Source organism: Rhipicephalus microplus, chromosome X (genome assembly GCF_043290135.1).
Source record: "Rhipicephalus microplus isolate Deutch F79 chromosome X, USDA_Rmic, whole genome shotgun sequence".
NCBI classification, from domain to species: domain Eukaryota; kingdom Metazoa; phylum Arthropoda; class Arachnida; order Ixodida; family Ixodidae; genus Rhipicephalus; species Rhipicephalus microplus.
Window position 1 is genome coordinate 468,201,080 of NC_134710.1, and position 20,691 is coordinate 468,221,770.

The 20,691-nt window shown below is 44.5% G+C and overlaps 1 protein-coding gene across 4 annotated transcripts in view; it reads left to right on the forward strand.

The window, feature by feature from the left end:
* The window catches only part of O-fut1 (O-fucosyltransferase 1), a 113,425-nt gene extending 96,841 nt beyond the window's left edge, over positions 1–16,584 (forward strand). For 3 of the 4 annotated variants that reach the window (XM_075880768.1, XM_075880770.1, XM_075880769.1), the window contains 2 exons: positions 12,744–12,996; positions 14,103–16,584. In XM_075880768.1, coding sequence (XP_075736883.1) covers positions 12,744–12,959 — 216 coding nt within the window. In that variant the 3' untranslated portion in view covers positions 12,960–12,996; positions 14,103–16,584. Of the gene's footprint in view, positions 1–679; positions 831–12,743; positions 12,997–14,102 lie in introns of those variants that run through there. The other variant, XM_075880771.1, reaches the window with a different exon arrangement.
* Positions 16,585–20,691: the final 4,107 nt, after the last annotated feature.

The following is a 20,691-nucleotide window of genomic DNA, read 5'->3' on the forward strand; positions in this document are numbered from 1 at the left end:
GAGGCAAGGCTCACGAGTGTGATTCAGAATGGATTCAGAATGGCACACTTTGTGCTGTCGTCAGCAATGCCGCTCTGGATAGCTTTGAGCAATGCTTGTCTATGCAGGCTAGAAGAATTTCAATAGTAAATTTCATTTTGCAGCATACTACCTGTCTGTACTATCTCTTTTGGACAGCAAGGTTCTTATGTGAGGAAAATTTTAGTCTTGTTTATTCTTGAATTCATTATTGCTAAGTTTGCACTGTACACTCATGCCTCAATGAAATTTAGTTATGCAGTGAACAGCCGATGTTTCAGGCATGCTTGAAAATTCAGACGCTTTCACAGCACGGCACGAGCCCCATAGAATTTGTGCATAAGAATATCCGATATTGTGGGTCCGTCATGGGTAGTCTAGTGTTTATGTTGACCCGCACATCGCTGAATCGAATCTTGGTCGTGGTGGTCCCATTTGTGATGGAGCTGAAAATGCTAAGGCCCATGTGCTTTGATTTAAGTACACGTTAAACAACTCCAGCTGGTCGAAACTTTCAGAGCCCTCCAGTACTGTATGTCTCGTAATTATATCTTGGCGTTTGGGAAGTAAAACCCCAACAATTATTCTTATTATAGTCTGATATTTTGGGTGCTGCAATTGTCTGGGGTTCAATTTTTCAAACATAATGATCTTGTTTCAGGTCCAAAACAGTAATAATTGAAGCCATCACTGTTGCGTGTCACTCTCGCAGGCCTGAGTCAATCTATTGACGGGTGTAGCAGACTCAAAAGTCAGGTTGCTGTAATGCAAAAGTGTCATGCAATAAATCTATTGAGAATTTGAAAAGACTACGTTCACGGTGCAAGTGTGGTGATTCTTTTAGATAAGCACTGGAATAGTGGCTGGTGGCAATGGGTCAGCATGATCTTAGCACCAACAACCCTGTAACGATAAGCGTCTTCAGCTAACTGCTTGGTAGTACTTGCGGCCTTGTGTGGTTGTAAGCGTACATTTTGCTTTTAATAGGCAAAAACTCAAACTCACTGCACCGCCGTTCACTGCTACCTCTTTGAATGAAACTGCTACGTGTGCCCCACAGATTTGTTTTTTCTGGAATTGAAGCTGCTCACCATCCCTGTGTCAATGTGCGTTTGGTAATGGAGTGGCCTAGACGAATACTACCATGGCAAACTTAGGTGTACAGTCGACATTCGTTAATAGGAGGTTCACGAAAACCGCAAGAAACATCAAATTAAACTAGCTTCCAATTAAACAAAATGCACAGAATTCTGCACTTTAGTTGCTTCAAACCTGACAGTTCTTTATGAAAAAAGTCTGTTATCTTCTCTTGTAAAACCTGGCTGCTGCTAGCAAGTTTTTTAAGCACTACACTTCCTAATGTGCTTCTTCAATATTGTCTTCTTCAACAAAACTAGAAAACCACTGTGCAAGACCGGCAGCAACATCGGTATAGTCCTCGGTGGCCGTTTGTTTTTATGTCGTTGTTCACTAGCCGGACCATTTGCACAATTTTTCAGTTCATTAGTGGACTGCATGTATCCATGTTGCTGTCCACGGCAACGAATTTTTCTAAATGGACGTCACTAAGAAGGGCCCCAAAACTATCATCGTGGAGATCTCCTGTTTGCACTTGATAGGCCTAATACCATACTTTCGTGCGATTTCTTGCATGGGGGTGCCTCTCTGGTCAAGTTCTTTCAAGATTTTCGATTTTCGTTGCCAGGTCAAGCGTTCGATAGGGGCCAAGAGTTGCCATTATGAAACGTCTCCACCACAATGCTCAAAATCAGCTGTGGAAACATGTGCAGAATCAACCCACAGTGCATTGGCGGGCTAGCTGTGGTTTATCACGTTATATTAGAACAGCTCAACAGGACACGGATGGAGAAGAACACATAAACACACACACAGCCCCGTGTGTGTGTTTAAGCGTTCTTTTCCGCCAGCATCCAGTCTCGCTGTTCAACCTGACATCAACCAGACTTTAACCAACTTCAACCAGGCATCAACCCAGCGTGAGAATGAAGCACTCGACACGTCACAACGAAAGACCTAGTTTGCCAATGTGATCAATGGGATGCCGCTGTATTGACTAAACAAGATGACCCCTTCATGAACCGTGGCACTGCGGGCAGTGGCGGTGGCGACAACAGCGCGGTTGGACAGCTGTCTTGGCAGTGAAAAATTTTTAATTTTATTGAAATGTTACGGTCGCCTCAAGGCTCTCAACTGAAATATAACTTCTAATCAACCAAAGTTACAGACTTTTAACTTTGAATTACTGAGCATTTTTTTCTATAGGCATGCATGCAAAATTGATGAGGCCACTTGTTGACTTCTAATGAACTGGAAATTCCAATTAAGTGACTTCGACTTATTGGGAGTCGACTGTATAATGAAGCAAGCATCCTAGCAGTGATGGCATGAGCTTAAAGCTATGTGCTGCACACTAGAAATGATTGGCTATATACGGCAGAAATGCTGTGTTTCAAAGAAGTGGCACAGATTTTGCACAATATTCAACACTAATACACATGCACACGCACTGGTGAAATCTGGACAAGTCATCCTAAGCCTTTGTGTTCCGTGCCATGGCCATAATTCTGTGCTTTGTTGGTGTTGATGGCATTTATAATGAGATGAAAATTGGCAGTCGTCAGTTAGTATGAAGTTATGTGGAGGTTGCCAACAGGTGCCTAACGTACTTTATTTGCTCACATAACTTGTACACTTTTTCTTTAGCGATTTTGGGGCTCCGAAAAGGCATGCACAAATCATATAGAGATTTCACAAACTCATCTGAAATAATAGGCAGTTTTATAATAGTGTACACTATGCTTGCGTTTGTCGTGGTCGCCCGCTATTTTTGTCACTTAACGGGAGCCCGCAAAAGGATAGTATACGACGCATGGACAGTGGCAGCAAACACTAATGCAAAGCTTGAGGTATGCTATTTTAAAGCTCCTTAATGTGTAATAGTATATGGTCCTAACGGGCCCGATTATACATGAGAAAAAAATGGAGCACAAAGAAAGTTCACTTGTTTATTTAACAGAATCAGAACGTGCTTTAACCAGGCAGATCCGGTTTTGCGCAGTGTAGTCGAAATCACTGGTCAAGAGGTCTGCTTGGGAATCATCGTCGTGGCCGCTGTCAGTGCCCTCCCAAAGCGCATCGTCCACATGTTTTGGCGAGCGTGTTTGAATGCGCCGTTTTGTTGAAGCTTTTCTCGACAATGCTGGAAGAAACCAGGTCCCACGACACGACAATGCCGGAAGACGTAAGCTTTTGCACTAATGGAAAAGGTTTTCTTCTGTGGCAGGAAACTTCAACGGCAAACGTGTACTCTTCTGTTTTTTCCTGTACTGAACCTCACACATTCAAGAACGTCACGCCAAAGTGCTTAGTGGCGGCACGGTTTCTATTTTCTTCGGCATACTTTATAACAGTGAGCTTGAATTTCATCACATATATACTTATTTAAATGTAAACATTTTGACAGAAGTCTGTCTGGCTGGGTGGAAGAATTAAGGAAGTTGAATTACCTCCAGCCACAATCTTGGAGAAAGACACGACGTTTCGAGACCGGCTTGGTCCTTTCCCCAGCGGTGACTGTAAACGCTTGACCACATACAGTCATTGCAGGGCGTCAGCGCAGGGCTTTTTGACGGTGCTTCATGCCCTGTCCATATGGAGAGACTGGCCCCGCACTGACGCGCTGCAATGACTGCGTGTGGTCAGGCCTTTACAGTCACTGCTGGGGAAGGGACCAAGCCGGTCTCGAAACGTCGTGTCTTTCTCCAAGATTGTGGCTGGAGGTAATTGGACTTCTTTAACATATAATAATTGTAGCCCATTTCATGGGAACAGTAAAAACGCGACTGGCTGTTAGGGAAAGATAAATTTTCGAGTTCAACCAAGTGTGTCTTGAAGCACGGACACTGAGAACGAGGGGAACAGTAGGCACGGCAGGCCCTTGCATGCCTCTGGTGCAGATATTGTGCGCTTGTGTTCTCAGGGTGCAAGAGATGGGGAAGTAGTGGAAGGAAAATGCTTTAGCAGTTCCGACAACCTGCGAACTGGTTTGGGTGTTCGAGTACGGTATTTTAGAGATTGTTGTTGGGGAAGTCCTCAGAAGAAATACCTTTGCATTCACAGCCCATTTATGCATGATTGTGCTCGCTTGCTTAGCTGGAGGCGCGCCCGTTTGAAGCATATAACGTTAAGTATCTTTGCGCATGCGGTGGTGAGGTGGCTCGGGTGGGTCGGGGATTGGAAAATATACCATTAAATATTAAAAAAAAGAAGCAAGGAAGCTGGCTAAATATTAGGAGTGCGTGGATTAGGTGTGAACTATGTGAGTAACTACAGTAATCATAAACACCTGTGTGAGCACCAAAATGACTGCTAAGTGTGCTTGCAGGCCTTAAGGCCTATTAGAAACATAGATGTGGCGATTCTACAGCTTCACCGCTTGTAGTAAAGAAAAAATGCATGAATTCGTTTTTTAGAAACTGCCCGATTTTTCGGACAATTTCACGATCTCTATGGAGTAAAAAAAAATTCTGTAGTGTCACTAGGCCTGCACAATTATTTGAATACTTTGAATATTCGAAGGAATATTGCTGTATTCCGATTCAATTCGAATCGAATTTAAATTACTGAAAATTTCAAATTTGAACGTACGAATGGATCCATATTAGTCCGCATGCAATGTATTTAAAGGTGGTTTCACTGAAGTAAAGGTGTGCTACGCGGTGAAAGCAATAATCCAAGTGTATATTAACTTGCAGGTAACTTCTTGTAAATGTAGTTTCACTCCAGTAAAATAGTGCTGAGGAGTGAAAACATATAATAAAAAGAAATGTGCACTGCTACAAAGCCTCACTTCAAGGAATATGAAAGATATGACCCTGACATCGACTGATTTTTTCAGTTCAAAAGCTCATTATACCAACTTACATGCTCATAGCAAAGTTTAAAATGTAACATATTTTACAGACTGTCAATAGCATTAAGATGGTAAGTTGGGCCAGTTGGTTAGGATCCATCGTGAACTTACTTACAGCGCAACACCAGAAAAAATACAGGACAGGGAAGGAGTAAAACAGCGCCGTCTTTTCTTTCTGTCTTACTCCTTCCCTGTCCTGTATTTTTTCTGGTGTTGCGCTGTAAGTAAGTTCATGTCAATAGCATTCCACTGAGAGTAAAACCTGCTACTATTCAAAGTTGCTTACACTTTCTTTCATGCAAAAAAAAAGCATTTGCACATGCCTTGTTTTAGTTTTTAAAAATTGTTGTGCAGGTTAGTTTGGTCATAACAAATACACCCATTTTTCTTCATAATATGTGATATATATACACTATTCGAATCTATTGGAAATTATTCCACCAAAATCACTATTTGCTTTGAATATTGAATTCACCGTTCACATATAAATTCACCTGTAAGCCAAAAACATAGTTACATGATGTTATTAAACATAGATCTCTGTTCTAGCTTTAAATGTAATGCAGTGTGCTTCGAAACAGATCTTTCCGTTATCATTTTGTGAATGAACATAAGGAGTGCCTAGGCAAGGTATTGGTAAGCAGAGTACATTTACCACAGTGTCATTGCAGGGGCTCCCACATTTATGATACTGAATATTTTTATTGACTCTGGTGCTCACTGAAAAAAAGTGAAGACGTTGTTCTAGCTGTCTTTTGTTGATAATGTCGTAATTCCTCTCTCACTGTCAAAACACAAGCAACATGAGAGGTTCTGGTGTTTGGAATCCTATACTTACGTCTGCATGTAATTGGCTCAGTAGGCATGGATTGCTGTTCAGCAGTGTTTTTCTATTTTGCTGAATTTTTCTGCCCTTCTGTAAATGTGTCATTTACAAGCTGTTCAAATAAACAATGGTACAGTTCTTTTGGTTAGAGCGCAGCACAAGGCGGAAGCCCAGCTCATGCCCAATCTATCAATTATTTACATCCTGACGCATGGACGGTTGAATCCTATAGATGTAGACAAAACCACACAGCAACACATCCAAGGTGTCTTGTTTTACGGACTTGCTTGTCTTTGCATTTTATTTTTAAAATTTCATAGACCTAAATACTACACTGAAGACTGCAGACATTAAGGCACTTTTCAGGTTGCAGTGCAGTAAAGGAAATCCTTTGCATATTTTGTCAATGAAGTATTGCTTGTATCATGCACTCTAAATACTGCGGAGGGTATCGCAAGAATAAACATGCCAAGTTACTCTTCAGAGTGTTCTTCTACTCTTGCAAAACATCAGATAGAGTGAAACACATTTTCACTCTGTATGAGATGAGTCAGTGGAACAGCTTTATACTCTACCTCGCTTTGAGAGCGTAAAACGTGGTTATACTCCTGGTCTTGATTATATTTAGATGCGCTGGCACAATGCGAGTGATTAGCACTACCTAGTAACCACACATATGTGCAGTAAAATGTACTGCATTTGTTTGTTGAGGCGTTGGAGTCAATTAACAATAAGAACAGCCTTTCCAGCCCGCGCCAGTGAATGTCAGTGCACTGGAAGGCACTTGGAACTCTTAATATCCGCGTTTTTAGCTTCGGATGTGTGCAGTGAAATAAGTGAATACTACCTTATTCAATCGATCGCTATCGAAACTCAACGCAAATGACTGTGACGTTCTCCTTATATTAATATTCGTGGTTTTCGCTACGACCATCGCACATAAGGAATGCTGTTGTAAGCCTAACGTACAGTACGGCTAGTCATAGAATGTTAAGAAGAACGCAAACAAGAAAAACTGAAAATATGTCCAAGGGGATGAACAAAAAGGAACTAAACTGTTTAGAGTACTCTTTAGAAGCGCGACATTTTGTACGCATAAGTGGCTAACCACTTAGCGAGTTAGTGCAAATGCCGTAAATATAATTGGTCGTACTAATCCTGTTTTTCTATTGTAAAAAACGTTTCGGATAGACGTTCTGATTTTACGACGCACAAAACAAACACAATAAACATGTTAGCTACAGTCCGGCTGTTTTTGTAAAGCACAGAGGCACTTAAATCTGCACGTAATCTGCAAGAAATTGCAGACAGATAACAAATATCACTTATGACATGAAGATTTATACACTGACATACCGTCTTTCAGTGTGGTGCAGTGGTTACCGTGTCGGGCTCGCCATGTACAATGTGTCTAGAAGTCGCATGTTCTAGTCTCACTAGCACAATTTTAAAAATTTTTTTCTTTCTTTTTCTTTTTGTCATAGTGCTCGTATTTAGCCATCTTTACAGTGCTGTGATGGCGTAGTGGTTAGTGCATCAGCTTCTCAAGCAAAAGATCCCTGGTTTGAATCCCGGTGCCGCGCAATTCTCAACAAGATTTAAAAAAAAAATCTGCGTGGTGATGAAACTGCATTAAGAGGTCTGGGCTGCGGCCTCACCGGTGACCCCTGCCGGTAACGCATTGTCTCACCAGAGAAGGATTGGCCACCCTGGTGCAGTATCTGGCCACTACCTCCTACATGCATACGTCAATTAACTCACAGCCCTCAGTCCCCAGCAGCTACGAAGCAACTGAGCACCACGGCAGTCAGATCTGCAATGCAGCAGAGGGTGCTAAGAATCTCTAGGTCCAGACAGGCCGCCATAGGAACCTGAACTTGGCAACGTTTAACACTAGAACTTTATCTAGTGAGGCAAATCTAGCTGTACTATTCGAGGAGCTGGAGGGTGTTAAATGGGATGTAATAGGGCTCAGTGAGGTTAGGAGGACAGATGAGGCCTATACAGTGCTACAGAATGGGCGCATTCTTTGCTTCTTTACTATCTGGGCTTGGCTGGCAGAAGAGAACTGGGTGTAGGCTTCCTTATCCACAGAAATATAGCTGGCAACACAGAGGAATACAATAGCATTATTGAAACTATATATAATAGGTATTATAATTAAACTCAATAAAAAATACAAGATATAAGGTGCTACAGGCTTACGTGCCTACATCCAGCCATGATGATGCGTCAGTTGAAAGCTTTTATGAAAACGTGAATCGGCAATAAGTAAGGTAAAAAAAACTCTGTATACTATACTGATGGGAGACTTCAATGCGAAGGTAAGGAAGGAGCTGGCTGGAGACCAGGCAGTAGGAGATTATGGCATCGATACCAGAAAATTCCAGAGGGGAGCTGCTAGTAGAATTCGCAGAACGCAATAATTTACGGATTTTGAATATCTTCTACCAAAAACGAAGGAACCGTAAGAGGACATGGAGGAGCCCTAATGGCGAAAACAAGAACGAAATATACTTCACACTGAGTGCACACCAAGGCAACGTGCAGGATGTGGATATGCTTGACGCCGCGCCGCGGTGGTCTAGTGGCTAACGTACTCGGCTACTGACCCACAGGTCGCGGGATCGAATCCTGGCTGCGGCAGCTGCATTTCCGGTGGAGGCGGAAATGTCGCAGGCTCGTGTGCTCAGATTTAGGTGCACGTTAAAGAACCTCCGGTGGTCGAAATTTTCGGAGCACTCCACTACGGCGTCTCTCATAGTCATATAGTGCTTTTGGGACGTTAAACCCCACAAATCACTCAATCATCAATGGAAGTGCTTGGCAAGGTATGATGCAGTGACCATAGAATGGTACGGTCTCGAATTCGCCTAGACTTGAAGAAGGAACGACAGAAACTGATATGCAAGAAGCCAATCAATCAGCTAGTACTGAGAGGGAAAGTACAGGAATTCAGTGTCTCGCTTCAGAACAGGTACTCGGATCTTATTGAGGAAACCAGCCTTAGCGCTGTTGCAATGAATGATAATCTGACGAGTATTAGACAAATATCGTCTATCGTTGGCGTGATAGCGGAGGTTAAGGGAACGGCATTACCATGCAGCAAACCTTAGTTGGGGACAGCGTCTTATAGTTTAGCGGGATAGCGTGTACGTGCCCCAGCTGGGACGGTGGCGCCACCTATCAGATGAATAGTAAGGTAAAGACAGTGAAAAGGAAAAAAAAAAAAAAAAGAGAATGTTTGCCTATGCCACCGCTTGAAGCATTGTTACAAGTTTATTTTGCTAATAATAAAAGCAAATAAATATGAACCACGCACCAAACTAAAAAAAAATTATGTTGCCGACTTGTTTACATCAATCTTTTAGTGAGACCTAGATGACTTCGAAAAAAAAAAAGGTATCTAAAAAATTACGGCATCTTATCCATAATACTCGGTCATCGAAGCTAACTGAAGGCAAGCGAAGCCACTTTAAACAGTCGTTTGCTGCGAACAAGGGGAATCTTGCAACAACTACGCTAAAATCCCTTCGAAGCCGGCGTCCGAGAGCGCCACCATGTTCACGTACCCTACGTACACTTACGCTACCATGGTAACTTTAAATCTGAAAAATACTGTGAGTACGGTAAGTGGTACGGGTAACGTACGTATCTGCACATGCACATCCGATTCCGGCATCATCGTACCCCCGTTATCCCGGTAAGCCCGGTATACTAAAACTGTCCATTATTGTGGATTGTGCAGTGGAAGTTGGAGGTACGGTAGTCTGACAAGGCACTGGCAAGCTGTCCCAGTAGATGAAGAATTTCATCTAAAAACGTCAAACCATGAAAGCCCAGACAAAATAGAGTTGGTAGAGCTTTCGAAGTTGATTAATAAGTGTAAGGTATCCAATGTAAGAAAGTATAACATGGAGAGAATTGAACATGCTCTAAAAAAGGGAGGAAATATCAGAGCAGTAAAGAGGAAACTTGGGATAGGCAAATATCGGATGGGTGCACTAAGAGATAAGGAAGGCAAAATAACTACCAATGTGCATAAGATAGTTAAAACAGCGGAGGAGTTTTACAGAGATCCGTACAGTAGCCGGCACCACCGTGGCCTTAAGGGGGCAGACTGGTCTTAGACATTTTTTGTTTATTTCTTCAGTGATCTTGATAAAACTGCACAGGGTTATACAGTTTTTTCTGCTGATTTCAAATATGTAATTAGTTTTCCTGTAACTCACTTTGTTGCTGAGATAACTTTAGTTCACTTCCTATTGTTTAAGGCCACCATAGAAAAAAAAGTGCTTAATTAGAAGGGATATTTAGGATATGCCAACATAGACTAAAGACTATAGAGTGAAAGTATGGAAGAGGTTCTTGTTTTTAGACCTTTATTGGTTATTTTGCAGCAAAATGAACTATACATTTTCAAAAGCAGTTGGAATTGTGTTACAATTTTGATTAGTAATTAATTAAAAAGGCATGTGCTCTAAATTTTGCTCCCATACTTGCATTCTACACACATACAGGTTTCCACTGCAAATAGAAATATTGCTGTACCTGCCCTAGCTGCAGAGATATTGAGGCCTCAAAATTGAATAGTCACAAATTTACTTTTTTGAGAAAAATGGAAAAAACTGAAAACACACAGTTTCTTCAAAAAGCAACGATCATGGTGCGCATATTTAGCAATCCTCACGAAGGCGCTCATAAATTGGTAGTAGAGCTTTAGACAAAGGGGCTGGCAAATTATAAAGAAGCCTCAAAGTCGGTTCCCCCTTTTTTTTTGCAGGTTCTGCATGTTAACAGCACCAAGAATCTGGACAGTTAAAATGACATTACAAAAAAATTACTACTTCTTGGTGCGTGAAAATTTGCAGAGAGATAGAAAAATACTTGCAGAAACCAAATATGTCAATTTTAAAAAATGAATATTTTTGTCACTTTTTGGTCCCAAAGAGCAGTCTGCCCCCTTAATATAACAACTAGCAGTACCCCAGATGGCATCCCACCAGTAATGATATAAAAAGTCTGAAAAGCCTTGGAGGGAGTGAAAAGAGGCAAAGCTTCTGGTGAGGATCAGGTAACATCAGATCTGCTGAAAGATGGAGCACAGATTGTGTTAGAAAAACTAGCCACCCTGTTTACGAGGTGTCTCCTCATGGGAATAGTACCAGAATCTTGGAAGACAGCTAACATCATCTTAATACATAAGAAAAGAGATGACAAGAACTTGAAGAATTACAGGCTCATCAGCTTGCTCTTTGTCGTATACAAGCTATTTACAAAGGTAATTGCTAATAGAATCAAGGCAACATTAGAATTCAACCAACCGAAGGAACAAGCAGGATTTTGAACAGGCTACTCAATCAGGTAATAGAGAAATGCTCAGAATATAGCCAGCCACTGTACATAGCCTTCATAGATTACGATAAGGCATTTGATTCAGTAGAAATATGAGCAGTCATGCAGACACTGCAGAATCAGGGCGTCGATGAAGCATGTATAAACATCTTGAAAAAAATCTACAGAGGATCAACTGCTACCTTTGTGCTTCATAAAGAAAGCAACAGAATACCAATCAAGAAGAGTGTAAGGCAGGGGGATAGAATCTCACCAATGCTATTTACCGCGTGCTTACAGGAAGTTTTCGGAGGCCTAGAATGGGAAGAGTTAGGGTTAAGAGTTGATAGAGAGTACCTTAATAATGTGCGCTTTGTGGATGACATTGCATTGCTGAGTAACTCAGGGGACGATTTGCAATTAATGATTACGGAGTTAGACAAGGAGAGCAGAAAGGTAGGCTTTAAAATTTATCAGCAGAAAACGAAAGTAATGTACAACAACGTCGGAAGAGAGCAGCGTTTCGAGATACGTAATAGTGCACTTGAAGTTGTAAAAGACTATGTCTACTTAGGACAGGTAATAACTGTGGAGCCGAACCACGAAATTGAAGTAACTAGAAGAATAAGAATGGGATGGAGCACATTTAGCAAGCACTCTCAAATCATGACACGTTGATTGCCACTATTTCTCAAGAGGAAGGTATATAATAGCTGCATCTTGCTGGTACTCAGCTACGGAGCAGAAACCTGGAGACTTATAAAGAGGGTTCAGCTTAAGTTGAGCACGACACAGCGAGCAATGGAAAGAAAATTGATAGGCGTGACCTTAAGAAACAAGAAGAGAGCTGAGTGGATCAGGGGACAAACCGGGGTCAAGGATATCATGTTGACATCAAGAAGAGAAAATGGACATGGGCCAGGCATGTAGTGCGTAGACAAGATAACTGCTGGCATTAGGGTAACTAACTGGATTCCCAGAGAAGGCAAGCAGGTTAGGGGGAGACAGAAGGTTAGGTGGGCAGATGAGATTAAGAAGTTTGCGGGTGTGAAATGGCAGCAGCAAGCACAGGACTGAGTTGACTGGCGGAACATGGGAGAGGCCTTTGTCCTGCAGTAAACATGTCAGGCTGATAATGATGATGATAGCATTGTACGTGCTATGAAATCCATCAAAAACAATAAAAAGGCCAATTTGCCCAAGTTCTGCTTTTTTTTCCTGTGAGGTCTACTGCTACTCTCTTTGGTGGGGTTATGCTACTCTGCTTTGGGCAGCGTTACGTTACTCTCTTGAGGAGGGGGGGGGGGGGGTGCTTTGGCCCATTCTGGGGGCCAAAGCACTCTACTCTGCCTCACAAAGAGGCGATTTACTTTGAAAAAGAGAGTGAAATATGGGACAAGAAAGTACTCTCCCAAAGAGAGTGCCCAGCACTCTCTTAGTTTTTAGAGTTTGTGAATAAAGTGGCTTTCAATAGTTTTTAGTTGTTTCAAGAGATGAAGAACAAAATGGGAAAATAAAAGAAAATGTGCTTTTGCATCATTTTTGGCCAAAAACCTCGGTAGGGCAAGGGTGGCATGCAAAAAACTGTCCTTTTTTGGCTTTTAGGTTTGATAGATACCCTGATGTGTGCAGGCAGTAGCTGTGCAGCGTGAGCCCAGTGAGCCACATGTGGACCTGGCCATTCTGGGTCTGGCCAACCACTTTGTGGGCAACTGTGTGTCATCGTTCAGTGCCTTTGTCAAGCGCCACCGTGATGTCAATGGCCTGCCATCTTCCTTCTGGGCCTTCCAGCCACTGTCTGGTGACGGAGGCATGAGTGCCAGTGAGCGCATTCACCAGGAATTGTGATCGGTGTGGCTTGGTGGGTGTCCAACTTGACTGAAAGGTTCGTCACTTCAAAAGCTGCTCTGCTCTCACAAAGCTGAGCTTCATTACTTGCAGACTCTGTGAAACGTGATTGGTTTGTGCCAAATAGGAATCTGCAAGTGTTCATAGAAAGGTTGCAGGAAGATGTTTGGAAAGGAAACTGAACTGACTAAACTGTGATGAGTTGCACTGAGTGAGTGTACGGTCAGGAAAATTAGAAAACATATAGGCAGCATGTTATAATTTGGCTCATTTAAGCACAATGCTTGTTCACCAATCATGCAGACCAATCATGCAGTAGAAGAAATTCTGGCATGCAGCCCAGTGTTCTACTTGCTTTGGGGAACATATGTCAATTTCCAAGGATAGCGCTATTTGTTGAGGCATTTCTATGAAGCCTTCAGCGGGAATCGCATTCAGTACATCTACTTGTTATTGTATGCTGACAATGTGCCACAATGAATTCGGGTTGGCTCATTGCAATCTGCTAGCAGTGAGAAAAAAAAGTGGCATGATTATGCTCATTATTCCTTTTTACACATTTTTTGTATGAATTTTCCAAATCAGGTGGAGTTGTGGCTTTCCTGCAGCATGAAGGATGTTTGTATGGAAAATATGTTGTCGAAAGAAAAGCGGAAGGAACAAGTGTTGGCACGAGAGGCAAGTGTGCAGCTTGTAAGACATGTGGGTCACAGATGCGTTGGTGTCTGTGATATATGAAAACCCTATTCTACTCTGCTATACTATTGAAGACACCATTTATTCCACAACTGGCTGCACTCCAGATAGGATAGTTACACCATTTAGAATCTTGTCCAAGAATTCAATATGTCACTCAATTTCGCTCATGCATTTCGTGCCGCTTGGTGCCCGTACACTGTGAAAGGATGTCCTCCATTTGAGAAGGCTTGCAAATGAACAGTTGGGTGCTGTCATGTTACATCACTCGGGTCGTTGCTTGTACCAAACAGGTCTTCATTTTTCGCGGTGTTTGTGTGCATGTCTAGGTGAGTGCCCAGGTGTGCAGCGATGGCTGCACGTAACCTGTAGCAGAGGCTGGCGTTGCAGCTGCCTTGGGAAGTGGGTAGACTAAGTCCAATATGCCTTTTCTTTCTTTTCTTACAGGACAATGCATTCGCTGGTCACTGTGGTTCACACCAACTTTCTTATCAGGGACTGTGGAATCCGAAGGAGCTTAACAACGTGCTGAAGGACTACCATGATCGATGAACTGTTTTCTATTGTGAACACCATCATATGGACACCAGGGGAAGGAAAGTGCAGCCTAGTGTGACCGAATATCAAATGGCGAGATCAGCAGGTGGAGTGAGTCGATCTTGGAGGCAGTCGGGGGCCACTGGAAATCGTCGAGAGAGAGGCCTTTTTCCTGCCATGAACCCAGTGAATGGGTTGACAATGTCATTGAGAGTGTGCTTTATGTCATTATGCAGCAGCTGCAAGGAGTGGTTTAATGAGTCATTTGTATGCACGACACTTGAGTTTCACAATCACTTAGATGCTAGAGGCACCGTGTGATATCAATGCTTGTAAAAAAAAAAAAAAAAAACTTCAAGTGGCGGACACTATCCGGGGCCCCCCCTTACAAAGTGCCGCATAGTCACATCATAGCTTTGGCATGTGAAATCTCAGCAATTAATAATTTAACAAACACAAAGTTGTCTTCAGTTTTTTTGTTTAGAGGCTGGGCTGTCTTAAATGTGATTTTCTTGGAAGAGCCATGTTTTAGTGCTGCAACGTTTCCAGTTCGACAATTTCTTTTCACTTCAAGATTTCATCTTTACCTGAAGTCTGGCAATTTTAGATTGCCTACTGTTTGTATTTCTGCTAGTTTGAAACATGTTGGTACATGTTTCAAACTAGCTCTTCTGTGCACTTGTGTCTGTTCGGCAGATGATACTTACATATGCTTGTTGAGTATGTGATCCTGCTTTGAATGTAACACTGCAATGCAAGATATTTCGTAACCCTAACACTGATTCTTACATTGGTGTAATTCTACTTATTTTCAACCCCTTGGTTAATATAAGAGTAATTTTGTTATGATTCTTGCAGCTGCCAAGCAACTGTCAGTTTGGTGTAGACCAAACTCATCAATCTGCTCATTGCATGTGCTAAGATAAGTGATGTGCTATTTAGGCTTGCATTTCATGCAGTTTGTTTCACTGGGTACGTACCATATTTATGTTATTTAAATCACACTTTTTTTAATGATTGTGATGCCCAAATGGAGGAGGTTGCTACTTAGATTTAAAAAGTTTAAATTGACTTAGCCCTTTTTGCTTTCTTGACAGCAACATTACAGGGGGAACAAGATAAAACATAGACCATTTTATTTGGCTTATATTAAAAAGGAAAAATTGGTGCAGACAGTGAGACCACTGCTTGTGTTTGGCACTCCGTCGCTCACTGACTCTAGTCTGATGCACCGCTTGAGGCAACAATCTCGCTATGCCATAGTAGGTTGCCTTCCATTCTGTCAAAACCTTTTCTAGTTACAGTCATCTTAAATTACTTGGCCACATCATCGCCTTTGATCTGCTTTCATGCATCTGAAATCCATGCTGCGATGGTTGACAGGGACGCTTTCTGCACCTTGCGCATCGGCATCTTGTTCTGGTTGAGGATGTGCACCGACTGTATGTACTTCTGTCCAAAGTTACTTTTAAAAGTTTTGTTGGCTGCAACGTTTAGCTGTTGCAGCACAGGCATTGTGCCATCTTGAATCACGACCAAGTCACATTTGCTGCTTTGAAACTTGATGTTAACTCTGGTGTAAGATTGCCTTGAAATGTTTTCAACAAAAGCTTCGACATCGTGCCTACAGGTTCATCGAGCAGTGTTCCCAGGTGCTGCTGCCACACGACTCAAAATTGAGGCTGGCATCAGCTCCACTGTCATTACCGTTTAACTTTGACTCTATTATGGCATATTTAGGAAAAAATTCATTTGCTGGCATGCTTTTTTTTTTTCTGAATATGATGTCGTGCCCCCCCGTGGTGTTCTAGTGGCTAAAGTATGGCTGTGACCCACAGGTCGCGGGATCGAATCCTGGCTGCGGCGGCTGCATTTCTGATGCAGGCAAAAATGGTGTAGGCCCGTGTGCTCAGATTTTGGTGCACGTTAATGAACCCCAGGTGGTCGAAATTTTTAAAGTGCTCCACTACGGCATCTCTCATAATCATATGGTGGTTTAGGCACGTTAAACCCCACATATCAATCAAGATGATGTCGTGGTGCCTGAGATGTCAAAAAACCTGAAAGCTTGGGGAAAAAATAATGAAAATAAAAATCTGGCTCAACGACAGAATAACAAAATGCGCTGGGTGGACTTGCTTGTGTGCTCTTTCTTGCTAAAGAGGGCTGCTCAGGTTTGTATTTCTTTTCCCACATTTGTGTAAAAAAAGGGGTGGGTAGGGGAATGGTGCTTAGAATAGAAAAAATATTGTATTTGCGACCCGGTCTGCATATTTGTTGAGTGGCTCCTGTGCCTGTCTGTCAAATGGCTGCAGTATTTATACGAGTGAAAAACTGGCAAAAGAAGAAGGCTGGACAACTGGCAAAAATAAAGCAAACATTGCACCCACTATTTACTACCCTGTGCATGATTTGCTTATTTGTGTTATACTAGATAGAATCCTGCTGTTACTTTCCCGGGTGCTGCATTTTCCTGGCTGTTACATTGTTTTCAGCTGGTCCCTGGGTAGCTGCCTGGGATTCCAGTGCATTGGCAATGCCGCTGTTACGTTGCGACTATGGGACGATTCCTGCCCTGTACGTTCGAACTGGCCATCCCAGACGGCGCAGGCAATCCCGCTGACTTTTCGCACGGCCTTTCCTGATGAATGTGCAAAGTTGTGCCATCTGTGCTCGCTGTTCCAGCCGTAGACAATGTCGTGGACGGCCAAAATGACGAGAGGTGCCTGTCCTGGTCTCAAATAGAACTTGGCAACATTTGGCATTAAATGACAATGTGGCCGTGTCGTGTCTTTTATGTATCTGTGCTTTAACTCGAACCTATCGTCGCTGAGACTCAACATACACACAATTTGGCATCACCTAGCTACAACCTGGTGACGACTTAGAAATAACCTGATGACCTAGCTATGGCCTAGAAACAACCTAGAATAGTCTGCATAATCGTCCAGTTTTGCTGTTTCAAGGCTTCTGCTGCACAGTGCGAGCTTCTCTGTATTTTTCTTTTTCAAAACCACACTAGAGACTTCTGCTACCGTAACAAACACAGTGGCTTTTCTGAATCGCCGTGATAAGATTTCCTAGGGTAAAAAAAAACGTTTGTAAATAATATAATTCATTTGATTTAATATGCAAGTTGCACAGGGTTTAATTTGCAGGGTCGCTTGGTACGAAGTAATGGTGGTGATGCATGACCTATCGTGTCAGACACCATCGTATTGCCACGTTCCATTTCCAAAGTTTTCGTTATCGTTCCAAAACACCCACGATTCTCAGCGCAAACCGCGCCTGCAGTTTTCCAGAAGGTTCCGGACTGTAGTAGATCATTTCGATAAGATCACGCCCACTGTGCGAAAGGTACAGATTGTTCTGGAACCTACGCCACCGCCAGCGATAACACTAGAACATTCGATGGCAAGAGTATAAATTCCGACGTGCTTCGCCGCTTGTCAGTTGTTGTTGAACGAAGGCCGACGTTCTGTTCGCCGCTATCAGTCCGAGACTGCTATCTGTGCAAGACTGCTGCTGTAATCGGACTCTCCGTTTACTGGGCACAGGTTCGCCCAAATAAACAGTTAAATTCCAACACGAAGTCTCCTGTCTTCGGCCACGTCACGACCCCGTGACATCTGGTGGAGGTGCTGCTTCGTTCATGTACCGGACGCCCCCGTCAAGCCGTGAACCCAGCCCACGTCGCGGAGAAGACACCGACGCCAACCAAGAGCAGCGAACACGCCGCCGAAAGCAAGGTCTCCCACCGGAGTACGGGCTTCTACAAGAGAAGGCTCAGAAAGCCAAGGCCATGACCTCTACTGCAGCGACTATGACAACCGGAGCGTCCCAGCCCGCGATCGTCATTCATCAACCCAGGGAACCACCAACGTTTCATGGGTCATCGTTTGAAGACCCGGAAACCTGGCTAGAAACATACGACCGTGTGGCCACCCTCAACCACTGGGACAACGAAGAAAAGCTCCGTCGTGTGTACTTCTACCTGGAAGACACCGCAAGGACCTGGCTAGAGAATCGGGAGTCCACGCTCCGAACGTGGGATGTCTTCTGCGGCGAATTTCTGCAAACGTTCGCGAGCGTCGCTCGCAAAGAGAGGGCCGCTGCTCTACTAGAGACCCGGGTTCAGCTACCAAACGAAAAGGTTGGAATTTTTACAGAGGAGATGACCCGCCTATTTCGTCACGCTGACCCAGACATGCCTGAGGAGAAGAAAGTTCGTTTCCTCATGCGAGGGGTCAAACAGGAGCTCTTCGCGGGACTAATGAGGAATCCACCGAACACCGTCCAAGAATTTGTATCCAAGCCACCACCATCGAAAAAACCCTGGACATGCGCACCAGACAATATAATCGTCACCTGACTCCAGAATGCGCTGCTGCTCCAGCCGGTGACTCCGACAACCTGCGTGAAACGATTCGAGCGATCGTGCGGGAAGAGCTGCGCAAACTGTTGCCTTCGGCGCAACCTCAAGTGGATTCGATCGCCGACATTGTGCGAGAAGAAGTTCGGCAATCGCTTCGAATTCCCCAAACACCGCTGCCCGAGCCAGAAACTATGAGCTACGCCGCTGCAGTGCGCCACAACGCTCCTCCCCGTCCACGCCGAAACGCCGCCCCGTCGCACTTCCGTCGCCAGACGCCACCGCCGCCACCACCCCCACCGCCGCCACCACCCCCACCGACGTCCGCCGACGTCATACCGTTCGCCAGCAGCCCAGCGCAGAGCACCGAGGAAGACTGACGTGTTTGGCGCACCTCTGACCACCGCCCGCTCTGCTACCACTGCGGCGAGGCCGGACACACATACCGCCGTGGCCAGTACCGACAGATGGGACTGCGTGGCTTCGCCGTCAATGCACCGCGTCCGCAGCCAGGGGAACAGCCACGTGACATCGCCGACTACCTGACAGGAATTCAATGGACACCACGAAGTCCTTCCCGTTCGCCTTCGCCCAGCCGCCGCCTGTCACCGCACCCCCGGCAGTACTCCGGCCCAACGCGGGGCCGGTCTCCTAGCCCGTATCCGGGAAACTAAGGGCAGCAACCGGTGGAGGTGCGGTTGCTGTGCGACGAACTACCGAAGATCCTCCGACGACGACGACGCAGCGACGGAGCTTTCCGAACACAACGCCAACCAGGCAAAGCCCTGACGGCGAAAGCTCACTTACCGAAGGTGGCCGGACGACGCAACATGGAAGCAGCGGAACAAGCCGACGCAGCCGTGACCCGACGCCACGCCCTAACTGTAATGCGAGACGGCGAACTAGCGACCTCGACGTTCTTATCGACGGCCACAGTGTGACTGCTCTCGTCGATACCGGAGCTGACTATTCTGTCATCAGTGGGTCGTTCGCCGCGAAGTTAAAAAAAGTTAGGACAGCTTGGAAAGGCCCTGAAATCCGCACAGCTGGAGGTCATCTCGTAACGCCTGCAGGAATCTGCACAGCGAGAGTCACCATTAACGGCCGTATTTATCCTACAGACTTCGTAGTCCTACAGCGTTGCTCGAGAGATGTCATCCTTGGCATGGACTTCTTATGCCTCCATGGTGCTGTCATCAACCTAAAAACAAAGTCGATAACGTTATCCACAGAAGAAGCACTACCGCCGCGCACACCGTCAGGACACCATGCCTTGAATGTGCTGGAAGAACAAGTCACCATTCCGCCTCGCTCAAGCGTCATTATTTCAGTCGGTGCTCCTAAATCACCTGACTTGGAAGGCGTCGTTGAAGGCAGTCAGCATCTGTTGGTCACCCGAAATATTTGCGTCGCAAGAGGAATTGCAGAGCTGCGGGGAGGCAAAGCAACGGTTATGCTCACGAATTTCAGCAATGAGTACAAACATGTGAACAAAGGAACAACGGTCGCATACATCGAAGCAATTGTCGAAGCCACCAGTGCTTTCGCCCTCGCCGATTCTGCGGAACCTGCTCAGAGGAACCAAGCCCCTCCCATAGCTTTCGACGTCAATCCCAGACTTCCGAACGATAAGCAAGAACAGCTCAAGGCCCTGCTCCTGCAATACGAAGATTGCTTTTCGTCGTCATCAAAAATTCGGCAGACCCCAATCACGAAACATCGCATCATAACCGAAGAAAATGCCAGACCACTCCGTCAAAGTCCGTACAGGGTTTCGACGCGAGAACGTGAGGCCATGAAGAGACAAGTTGATGAAATGCTGCGGGATGACATTATCCAGCCGTCCAAGAGCCCATGGGCATCCCCCGTGGTGTTAGTGAAGAAAAAGGATGGGACCCTACGTTTCTGCGTCGATTATCGCCGCCTGAACAAAATCACAAGAAAGGACGTGTATCCTCTCCCACGAATAGACGACGCACTTGATCGGCTCCATAACGCCAAGTACTTTTCGTCAATGGACCTCAAGACTGGCTATTGGCAAATCGAAATCGACGAAAGAGACCGAGAGAAGACGGCGTTTATAACACCGGACGGCCTCTTCGAGTTTAAGGTGATGTCCTTCGGCCT